The following is a 12019-nucleotide window of genomic DNA, read 5'->3' on the forward strand; positions in this document are numbered from 1 at the left end:
CCGAATTACCCCTACCCAGGGCTGCGAGGAGGGGACGAGGGGCCCCAGAGAACAACGCAGGAGAAATTAACTTATGCCAGCCCAGCCACTGGGGCCCTGGGGGGCGAGGGGGCACCACTCGGACGGCGCAGAGGGTCGCCCTGCCCCTTCCCCGCGGCTGGAGAGCGCGCTGCTCGTCCAGCGGCGCCGCGGTCTCCCATCCAGGCCGTAAACGGGGACGAGCCTGCTTAGCTTCGCCGCGGCGCGGCGCCTCCGCCTTAGCCCGCCAGAGGCCGCTGCGGCTCGGCGGCGGGGAGCCCGCCAGGGGCGGGGGGGCGGGGGGAGCGGGAGGGGGCGTGGCCACGCGGCCGCCCCTGATTGGCCGGGGCGGCGGCGCGCGGCGGCCCCGCCCCGCGGCGGGTCTGGCGCGGCGGCCGTTGGCGCCGCCCCCTGTCAGTGAGCGTGCGGCGGCGCGGCGGCACGGCCCGGTGCGGAGCGGGTAGCCCGGGAGAGACCGGGCGGCAGGGGCTGTCCCGGGAGAGACCGCTGTGAGCGGAGGGGCTGTCCCGGGAGAGGCTGGTGTCGGGCGGCGGGGCCCGGAAGAGACCATTGGTAAAGGGGGAGGGGAGGGGCCGTCCCGGGAGACACCACTGCTGAGGGGGAGCGGGGGTGTCCCGGGAGAAACCACTGCGGGGAGGGGGTGTCCCGGGAGGAACCGCTGCGAAAGGCGAAGGGGTAACCCGGGAGAGACCACTGCTCGGGGGGCAGGGCTATCCCGGGAGAGACCACTGCTGCGAGGGGGGGGTCAGGGCTGTCCCGGGAGAGACCATTCCTGAAGAGAAGGGGGGGGCTCAGGGCTGTCCCGGGAGCGACCACTGCTGAGGGGGGGCAGGGCTGTCCCGGGAGAGACCATTGCTGAGGATAAAGGGGGGGGGGAAAGCAGGGCTGTCCCGGGAGAGACCACTGCTGAGGACAGGGGTGGGGACGGTTCTGCCGGGAGCGACCACTGCGCCGTGGCGTGAAGTTCTCATTAACACCCAATTTAGGTATTTTAAAACTGCTTCCTGCTTTCGGCTGCCCCGCGCTCGGCGGTGAGGGGTTGGTGGGCCGCGCGGAGCGGCTCCCGCGGGGCGCGGGGGCTGCGCTGCCCGCGGCGGCCGGGCCGCCGGCTGCGGCGAGCGCGAGCAGGTTGCGGGTTGCCTCATAGTCACCCCTGGCACCCGGGCAGGAGGGTGTTCGCTGCTGCTTTCACCTTGGAAAAATCTTTAAAAATGCAAGAAAAGACCTGGTTTTGAGACTTAAGAAACTAGCGAGGAACTATTTTGTTTAGAGGTAACCGGAATTGCATGGTTAGTCGAGGGGCACTATCGTCTCCAGACAGAATTTCGTCCTCTGCAGGAATACTGGGAAAAATAACCTTAAGCTCTCTCCATCCTTTCCTTCCGTAGCCTTTGGAATTACCGGGGTGCTGTTCCTGGAATATCAGGCTCTGTATCGGACTTTATTTTGGGATATAAGAGTGCAAAGAGAGAGGATCTTCTCCAGCCTGACCTGGGAAACACGGACATTCCTGCTGTGGACTGATGCTGAGGAAGAGCTGACGGATGAGATAAAAGCTGTTAATTTACACGGAAATGGATTTATGGTCAAGAGTGGCAGTTTGGCTCCTGTGTGGTTTTCTTCTGCAGCAAGGGCAGGGGGAGAGGCCTCCAGGTTCCCATCTGGATGAAATTGCAATTGCAGGTAAGAATAAGGCTTTTGAAATATTTTTGGTATAATCTTCTCTCTTTTCCAGAATATAGAAAATGTTAGAGACAAATTACAGCTTTTTAAATCCCATTAGCCACTTTAATGGAGGCCTCTACACTGTCCGTTTTAATTACCGTGTGCTTTTGTGGAAGTATTAATGTTCGTAAATCTTCAAATTCCATCAGTGCTGCAGGGGATCAATTTATCACATGATAGATTTGCCATCAGAGGCATACTGTGTCTTGGTGCAGCACGCAGTTACAGCCTTAGAGCTTTAAATTAGGTTTTCTAACTCCAGTTGTTTCAGACAGATGCCTTTGAAAAGGTACAGCAAGCTAGTGTGGTGCACTGCTGAACGGTCTAGGTGCAGGTGATAGTAAAACACCAACCAGTCTTGGGGATATTGCTCATTTATTAATTAGAGCTGCTGTTAGTTAAGCCTTTGAATACACTATGGCATTGGATCTGAAATCCACAGCTTTCAGGACAAGGGTTAAAGGACCCGAAATAATCCATGTTTATTTTTTGAAATGGACTCCAGCTGTTTGTTAATGAGAATATTTTGCTGTTAATTTTGAATTGTGACTTGATCTATTTAGAAAATGTCCATATTTAATTTTTTCTAAAAGACATTCCTACCAGAGCACACTATTGAGCTGGGGTAGGGGCCAAAAATCTCAACAGTTGTGTAACCATAGCATGCCCTCGCACCAGCCAGCTTCAGTATCTTCTTTAATTGTGTACTCTGGGAGGTGAGCTTTTGGCCAGAGAAGAGCAGAGGCAGCGCAAATAAGACAGCTGACTGTTCTGCTTTCTCTGTTTTACCTTCACATCCTTCCCCTCCATCACCAAAAAGCCAACAACCAAGCAAAAACAACCAAGCAAAAATCCAAACAGCCCTCTGGAATTGGAGGTTTTAGGGCAGATTTTGTCTTCGTGAACCAGACTTTCATGACTTGCTGTTGCTAACACTGCCAAAAGCCAGTCTTAGTGGAGAGGTCAAGAGCTGGCTAAACCAACATGGATGCTGAACTGTCCTGTGTCTTTGTTACAGTGCCCTTAGGTCAAAGCTGAAGGCATATTTAGTAAAACATGCTGCTTTTCCTGTCAGTAGTTAAGCAGGAATCTTGAGCTCCGCACTGTTCCAGGAGAACTGAATTCTTGCATGCTTCCGGGAGGGAAAAAGAAGAAGAAGAAAAAAAAAGTAAACTGTGTCCTGTGAGCATTGCACATCAAGAATTTGATGAACAGAGGAAAAACCAAAACCCCTACAAAAGCAAAAGTGCTGTCTACTTGGATGTGGCCCGCAGGCGTTGCAGCAGTAGAGCTGTCAGCATCTGGGTGACTGTGTGCATCTGCTGCATTCGGAAATGGTCAGGATCCGCTCAGAAGAATCCTGCAAGGCGCCGGTTTTCGGATGAAATGCTTCCTCCGTTCAGGGCCGTAGAAAAGGCTGTCACAAATGCACCTCAGAATCCGATCAGTGTGGATACAAGCCCCTTCTCCCTGAGGACTTTTTAGGCTGGTGTGTTAGCAAGGGCTCGAGGACTGTAACTCACAAATTTCTTTCTGGATGTGAAGTAGAAAGTGGTGTATATGTGGGTGCTAACGTGAGTGCCGATGCAAGTTACCACAGTGGTGTTGCTAAGAAGGCCTTGCGCTTTGTTTTCAGAACTGGTTCATAATAATAGGGCAAGTCTGTGGAATCCTAGTATCAGGCACAGGATCAGGAACTTGGTGTTTGATTCCTGAGCAGGGAGATTGTTTTGCCTTGATGATCTGATGATTTATTTGATATTTTTTTCCTTTTAATACGGGCCATGAACTACCTATTCTGCAGTAAGTTGCTTCTTATATTCTTTATATGAGATTCTAAATTCTTTGGCCAGTTCATATCCAGTCTGCTCCATTACAGAAACTGGATCTCTGCAGTCCTTTTGATGAAGCAAGGTTTATGCCTCCAAGGAATTTTTGGAGGAGTTATTTTTGGAGGCCCTGCAGAAATGTGGCAGCCCTGGTGATTCAGCTGCTGACTTGCTTTTCCTCTCTAAACAAAACCAATGTAGAGCAGTGCAGGGAGGGGAACAGTGCAAGAAACCTAGTCTCTTTATATCATCTACAGGTAGGTTTTCCTACAAAAGAGGTACTTCTCATTACTTTTTTTTTTCCCCAGAACTGGTAAGTTTAAAAAGCTAGAGTAATACATGTGGCATGCTGTAAGTGAGTAAATGGTTAAAGGTCAAAAACTAAAATATGCAGATAAGCAAATTGATAAATAATGCATTTGTTCACTCTGAGTGCCAGTAGCTTGTGGCGTAACCACACTGTGTACCTGGTTTGTGTAACTGTTGGAGCTTTTACTGCTTGTTGCAATCTCTTAATGCAGCTTAAAGCAAATGCATTTTAAGATCATTTTGCCATTTGCTTTTAAACTTTTAAAATTGTTGCTTCTACCTCAAAGTAGTGAACATCGTCAGACAGTGCACACCGCTTTTCTCCTTACATAGTTCTCTGGAAGCGGAAAATGAGAATTGGGTTGATTGAATACATGGTTGTAAGAGCACAGATAAAACAGAGGCTGGTGTTTGAAAGATTTTGGAAATGAAATCGTTCATTTCCTTTGTCATGGCATGATTTTAATGCTAAAAATCAATAGAGCTGGTCATTGATCTGTAGAACAGGGCAATTTTTCAGGAGATGCGGAAAAGTGTATAGAAAGCAGAAATGTAGCAGTATTGGCTGATGAGGCTCAGTTTGCTTAGACTGCTGTGCGTACGCAAGAGATGCAGTGATGTGCTTTATTTAATATTGGCATATGTTCCTGATTCCTAAGATTTTTGGGTGAGGAGTTAAAATGGCTAGTTCTATGCAGGAAGGAGAATTAGAGTTGGTGACTGAACTCTAGGGAAAGTCACGCATGAGTTTTTCTGCTGTTTTTGACCTGTTCAAAGGCGAGCACCTCTAACCTTTTCCTGCCTATGTCAGATTTAAGTTTGGTTAAATTCAGAAGTACGGGAGCCATTTGATAAGGTGTAGAAAGTCAGACAGTGGAGTTACGCATTTGGAAGTTTTAAAGCCGAGAAGGATGATTAATATATAGTTGTGAATTTCAGAGTAGCACAAACCCGAAAATGTGCTTGACCTCCCCAATCTCCACAGCAACCTATTTTTTTTGAGCTAAAGCATATATTTCAGAAAAAAAATTCTGTCTTAAAGAATTTAAAGAGTGGCCCATCCACCCAGCCATTATACAGGATGTTCTTGTAGTCACCCTGTGGTTATTGTTTTCACCCACTTGTGGTTATTTTTAGCATGAATTTGTCTAGCTGCAGCTTCTAGCTGTGGGATCTCATTATACCTCCCCCTCTCTATTTCCCTTCCCCTCTTCCCGCCCCCCAAAGATACAGGCAAGAAAGGAACCTCGTGGACATCATTATAAATATTCTTGTTGGATAATTTTTCTCTTTCCAGTTACTTACTATAATCTGCCAGTAGATTTCAAATCTACTTAACATATAGGCTTTGTTTATTTTTCTGTTGGCAGTGGTTTTTATAAGAGCATCATTAGGGGTTATGTCCAATGCCTTAAAGTTTTACATGTGTTGTCAATTGTTTTGGTCCAAAAATTTAATATTTTATCTCCATAAAAAATAGTAAGTTTGTTTGATAGTCTGTTTTTCATTAAATCATATAATGTTGCTCTTTTTTATTTTTTACTTGACTGCCTTCTATACTGACCAGTCCTCATAGACTGTCAAATGTCAGTGCTACTTACGTTGGAGACCTTTGGTTGAGCTTGAGGAGCATTTATAGATGTTTCAAGGAAAACTTACTATAAAGGCATTGTGGTGTGGATGCTTTGTAGTGACTGGGACTCATTCTTGGTTTTCTTGACTGTGGTATGCTTTCATGTACACTTTAGATTCATACCTGCTCTATCTCCATGGAAGAAATATGGAAATGACAGAAGTCTGCCTTGACCTGAACCTACTTTCATTTTACACTTGGATTGTTTTATGTGATTTTACATTCATATGCATGTGAGGCAGTATCTGTAACGTTTTGCTTGCACTAGGAAAGATACTATCTTGTTTGGGTGCCTCTTCCAGCATTATTTAGGTAGATGAATGATCCTTGTTAGAAATCACTCCCTTAATCTTTTCACTGTTGCAGTAAAGAGAGAGTCTGGTTGGGTAGGTGGGATTGGCCTAGCTTCTGGGAGACATGTATCTTGTAGGCCAAGAAAGTGCTACATCAGAAATCAGTCTGGAGTGTTTAGGTGGGAACAGACCCTCTGAGATGGTGGTGGCACAGTGTAGGGGAACTGATGGTGTGGAGCAAAGCATACAGTCTATGGTGAGGAATTAAGATTACTGTGGTGGATGGGACCAGAGAACGTGGATCTATAGGAATCCAGATTTATTTACTTATTTATTTCATGGAGCAATAACTTTTTTTTCCCTTTCTTATTCTCCATATGTTTGTCTCCTGCTTTCCTCTCTTAATTCCTGGATCACAAGACTTTTGGAAACATCTTTGCTTTTGTCTGAATGGTATTTAGCACAGGAGGTTCCTACCCCACGCTTGGGGGCCACTCTATGTTACCAGAATGCAATAATAAAAATATTAAAAAATATATTACGTTGATATCAAAAGAAAACATGAAAGCATATCAAAGTTACTACATTTGCTTTTGTCACTTTGATGCTGCTTAATTTTGTATGTAGCCTCCATTCAAGGATTAACAAAGTAAATGTGAGGAATGAGGCTACAGAAACAAGGTCTCAATTAGCGTTTAATTTGATCAAGATTTTTTTAAAAAGGAGATTTTTAATTCTGAATGTACTGTGTCCAAAGTACTAGAGTCAAGAACTCTTATAGTTGTGATGCTAAGATGCAAATTTTTATGAGAAGTTATCCTTTACTACAGACTCTATAGCTGGAAAACTAATTTTTTTGATACTTTGAAGTTGCAATGAAATCTTTTAAAATGTGTCCACACATGGATTTATTACATCTTTTGAAAGCCTAATGCAGTGATTTTGAAAGGTGAAAATGCATGAATCAGTGCTTGCTTCTTTATTTATCAGTTTAAACATTATCATTGCTTGTTGCTTAATTGATGAAATAAGTCAGTGTGGGTGTGTCATGGTACTGAAGTTGCTTTCCTGCCGCGATGCCAAAATCTGCATCTGCCCTATTCATTTGCCAGAACCCCTGATTCCATCCACAGTAGGAAGTAAGATGCTTGTATGAATTATCTTCACAGAAGTTTTTATCAATTGATGCCATGAGGCTGGCATAAAATCAGTGGTGTTAAGATGAAAACAGGTAATTGAGCTACCACTGAACTGACTGGCTTCTGATATTCATTAACCTCCACGATGCTGTGTGAACAAAGTTAAGGCAGGTTTTCACCATCATGTTAGCATGCTGGAAAGCCTTCAAATCCTCCTAAAGGCTACACTGAACCTAAGGATTATGGAGATAATATATAACCTGACTTTTCAAAATTTACCTTTTTTGTAATAACTTCTATAACCTCATCTTTTTCACAGACCTGGAGAAATTTGTGATGTAGTATGACCTGTTAAAATTTTCTTGCTTTATGATGAAATACTTTGTCTCCAAGGACAGAAGGATTTTGTTACTATGCCTTTTGTTTTAGCTACAGTCAATTCTTTCCGGATAGCCACTTTCGTTAGAGTAGAAGCTGCACAAACTAAAAGCCACTTCTGGCCTTGGCAACTTGAAAAAAAAAAATAGTGGAAGGCAGAAGGAGCAGCTTTTGTGGCTTGTTTAACATGTGCCTTGTTTGCCAAGGCCACAGTGCTGACACCTGCTGCTGTTGTCAGAGGATTAGATCAGGTAAGCTGGCTCGTCCCAATGCTCTCTTCTGCTGTTGTACTTACCCTGCCTTTCACGCTCTGTTGCGTAGGTACTGTCATTATGTTTTTGGCAATGTAGGTGTCCTTTCCAGGGGGAGACTGAGGAGGCAGAGCCCATCCCTGAGAATAATTTTTAAAATACTACCTGAAAATAGTAAATGTTTCTCTCTAGCTTGCCTGGAAACTTCGAGGGAAATACAGTCTTTACTTTGTTTGACAGTAGTTTTTATCTATAGGAAGTAATATCTCTTCTGAGAGATGGTGAAATTGCCATTCTGTGACATCAAACTGTGGTCTTATGCAGATTAGGACTAGGACTCAACTGCATCAGAAAGTTGATTTTTCTTTGGAAAGCAACTTTTCTCATACCTCAGATATCACAGAGTCACAGAATGGTTGAGGTTGGAAGGAAACTCTGGAGATCATCTAGTCCACCCCCCTGCTCAAGAAAGGTCACCTGGAGCATCTTGCACAGGATCATGTCCAGGTGGGTTTTGAGAATCTCCAGAGGAGGAGACTTCATGACCTCTCTGGGCAACCTGTTCCAGTGCTCTGTCACCCTCACAGTAAAGAAATTCCTCCTCATATTCAGGGGGAACTTCCTATGTTTCAGTGCATGCCCATTGCCTCTTGTCCTGTTGCATGGCACTACTGAGAAGAGTCTGGCCCCATGCTCTTGACACCCTCCCCTAAGGTATTTTTAGACACTGATAAGAAGATCCCCTCAGTCTTCTCTTTCCCAGGCTGAAGAGGCCCAGCTCTTGCAGCCGTTCCTCAGAGGGCAGGTACTCCAGCCCTATGATCATCCTCATAGCCCTATGCTGGACTCTCTCTAGCAGCTCCATGTCTCTCTTGGACTGGGGAGCCCAAAACTGGACTCGAGATGCGGCCTCTCCAGGGCTGAGGAGAGGGGCAGGATCACCTCCCTCGACCTGCTGGCAACACTCTTCCTAATGCACCCCAGGAGACCATTGGCCTTCCTGACCACAAGGGCACATTGCTGGCTCATGGTCACCTTGTCATCCACCAGCACTCCCAGGTCCTTCTCTGCAGAGCTGCTCTCCAGCAGGTCAGCCCCCAGCTTGTACTGGTGCTTGGGGTTATTTCTCCCTAGGTGCAGGACCCTGCACTTGCCCTTGTTGAACCTCAGCAGGTTCCTCTCTACCCAACTCTCCAGCCTGTCCAGGTCTCTCTGAATGGCAGCACAGCCCTCAGGTGTGTCAGCCACTCCTCCCAGGTTGGTATCATCGGCAAACTTGCTGAGGAGGCACTCTGTCCCCTCATCCAGCTCACTGATGAAGAAGTTGAACAGGATGGGACCCAGGACTGAGCCCTGAGGGACGCCACTAGCCACAGGCCTCCAACTAGACTCCACGCCACTGATGACAACTCTCTGAGCTCTGCCTTTCAGCCAGTTCTCAAGCCACCTCACTGTCCACTCGTCTAACCCACACTTCCTGAGCTTCTCTAGGAGGATGTTATGGGAGACAGTGTTAAAAGCCTTGCTGAATTACAGATTGACAATGTCCACTGCTTTCCCCTCACCTACCCAGCCAGCCATGCCATCATAGGAGGCTATCAGATTGGTTAAGCAGGATTTCCCCTTGGTGAATCCATGCTGACTACTCCTGATCACCTTCTTTTCCTCCATATGGAGGATCTGGAGATGACATTCAGGCATTCAGGATGAGCTGTTCCATCACCTTTCCAGGGATGGAGGTGAGGCTGACTGACCTATAGTTGCCTGGGTCCTCCTTCTTGCCCTTCTTGAAGACTGGAGTGACATTGGCTTTCTTCCAGTCCTCAGGCACCTCTCCAGTTCTCCAGGACCTTTCAAAGATGATGGAAAGTGGCCTGGCAACAACATCTGTCAGATCCCTCAGTACTTGTGGGTGCCTCCCATGAGGGCCCATGGATTTGTTGATGTCAAATTTGCCTAAATGATCTTTAACCCAATCCTCCTCAACCAAAGGAGAGTCTTGCTTTCTCCAGACTTTATCCCTTGTCTCTAGGCTCTGGGATTCCTGAGGGCTGCCCTTAGCAGTGAAGACTGGAGCACAGAAGTCATTGAGGAACTCTGCCTTCTCTGTATCACCAGGGCAGCCACCCCATTCAGTTGCCTCCCAGATAATATTTTCAGATGGATCACTTACTGTCATGGCAGAGAGCAGCTCAGGGATGGAACAAAGTGGTTTGAGGTTATTTGGGGCCTTTACCTTGCCACATCTTGGTGAGAGAGGGAAATCTGACTTTAACTTTTGGCTACGTGGAAGACTTAGACAGGGGGGCAAATTTTTAGGCCATAAACGTAAGTCTAATCTCCTTCATTTAGATGAAGGATTCGTCTCACCTAATACCTGATCTCTTTCAGTGGCCCTAAGCAGATGCCTAGGGAAAAAGTAAAATTCATATATGATCAAATTTGTGAAAGAAGGGGAAGTTGAATGCAATTGTTCACCCAATTTTGGTGGTATCTTAACCGCACAGTCCTCCTTCCTCCGGACCACACCTTAGAAAATCACTGCATGTCTCTCTCCACCCATGCGAAGGATTGCTCTGTGCTGCGCGTTTCCATTGCAGTTACTCTGGCTATGGTGACTCATGCTGTCACACAGCGCAGATTAGGGCATTATCTCAGTTTCTTCCTAAATACGCAGTACTGGAATGAACTGCCTCAGGAACAAAAGTGTCACGCACTTACTCTATATCCTGCTTTAAATTATGCCTTTCGGCTTTACATTTTCTAAGATAAAGCAGAGGTATGTACATATACAAACACACATGCATAAGAAATCCAAGGCAGGAACCCTCTCCTGCCTATCCTTTCCGCTCAGAAGAGAATCGCAGAATAAATTTGTGATTAAAAAATAATTACATTACTTAGAGTGCTGCTAGAAGGTTCTGTTATATTTTGATGGTTATGGTATAAGAATTTTTACTGAATGTGTCTCTGCTGAAAAGGAATAAGAAAGAAATGGTATTTGCTTACCTTTTCCTCATTAGTTTGTTTGTATTGTAGGCTATTTGGAATATATTGAGACAGTGCCATTCATTCCTCCGTTCTTTGTCCTGGTAAAGAACAGATCCGTCTGTCCTGCGCGCTCAGCATTGTAGGGTTATGTGATAAGACAATTTTATTTCAAGATCTGTGATTTTTTTTGGGGGGGGGGGGAAGGGGAAGAGGAGAAGGAGGAAACAAGGTGGGAAAGCTCATTGTAGCATAGTTCCATGTGGATTTATTTCCTAAAATGAAGATACTGAGCAGGTGATTGTCTCAAAGGCAGTAGTTTTTATTTGAGGCTGTCTCTTTGCTTCTAAAAGTTCTTCTTCTGCCTATTAAACTTAGAGGCTGCAGTAATAAAAAAAATAAAAAATGGCACTTGCCATGGCACTTACCCTCTTTATAGTCTTAAAGCCTGGATTCAGCACAGAAAATGTTGTTGCTATTAACTGCTTGACTGCCGCCGGTGTCGTGTTTTGTTTTTAAAAGTCCTAAAATTGCACAATGTTTTAGTGTTGAAAAATCTGATTACTTCATTAACTAGCTTTACTATAAAAATAAAGCCAGATAGAGGAAAAATAAGCTTGCAAGTAGACAGGATGAGTATGAGACTTGGACTTTGTGTAAGGCATGCAGTTATTCACTAAGGCAACTTTGCCGTTCCCACTAGAATGAATCTTGTTGTATTTTGTGCACATAGGTTTTCTCTAGCTGATCCAGCCATATTTGACTCAAATATTGATGTCTGGATAGTCAACTAAATCTGCTGATGCAGAACTTGGTGGTGGAAACTGGAGGCAGGACTCCAGGTTGCCTGATCTTTATATAAAGATCTGCAATGTGAGGTGGAAATCCCTCTGGTCCGAGGTTGAAAAGGAGTGTTGATCATTCCTTGTATCACAGTCAGGTTGTATCAATACCATGTTTTACGGCTTCTTTCATGCTCTCCGTGTTACAGAGTACAGCTCTTGGGCCTTCAATTCCCCGCTTCCAAGGTCTTCAGTTTGTTCCTAGATTTTGCGAGGTGTTTTGTGAGTGTGCAAAGAATGGCTCTCCTGACTCGTTTGCCTTTGGTTGTATGAACTAATCCAAGTGGGTGGTCTTAGTCCTTTTTCTGACAAACTTTAATTTTTCGTTATGATCTTTTTAATCAGCTCCTTCAGTCCTGTTTCATTTTCTGGCATCTTTGTAACTCAAGTTCATTCTCGAATGGCTGATTTTGATCCTTAGGCAGGTAGAGATAATGCGGCCTTTCTAATTAGCCCTTTGCTCCATTATTCTTTCAGCATGAAAAGCTTGAGAGTCTGCTATTCCTCTCCTTGCGCCTGCGTAGAATAAAACTAGCACCTGGGGGCTCAGTATTGGTCACCGTGCTAAAAATGTTCGTGGTGAATTTTACTTT

The 12019-nt window shown here is 45.3% G+C and overlaps 1 protein-coding gene across 8 annotated transcripts in view; it reads left to right on the forward strand.

Annotated features, from left to right (window-relative positions):
* The first annotated feature begins 451 nt into the window (after positions 1-451).
* The window catches only part of STIM1 (stromal interaction molecule 1), a 106330-nt gene continuing 94762 nt past the window's right edge, over positions 452-12019 (forward strand). For 6 of the 8 annotated variants that reach the window (XM_062567515.1, XM_062567521.1, XM_062567519.1 and 3 more), the window contains exons 1-2: positions 452-591; positions 1428-1722. In XM_062567515.1, the coding sequence (XP_062423499.1) occupies positions 1614-1722 (109 nt within the window). In that variant the 5' untranslated portion in view covers positions 452-591; positions 1428-1613. Of the gene's footprint in view, positions 592-938; positions 1026-1427; positions 1723-12019 lie in introns of those variants that run through there. The other 2 variants (XM_062567517.1, XM_062567516.1) reach the window with 2 other exon arrangements.

Source organism: Rhea pennata, chromosome 1 (genome assembly GCF_028389875.1).
Source record: "Rhea pennata isolate bPtePen1 chromosome 1, bPtePen1.pri, whole genome shotgun sequence".
Classification (NCBI taxonomy): domain Eukaryota; kingdom Metazoa; phylum Chordata; class Aves; order Rheiformes; family Rheidae; genus Rhea; species Rhea pennata.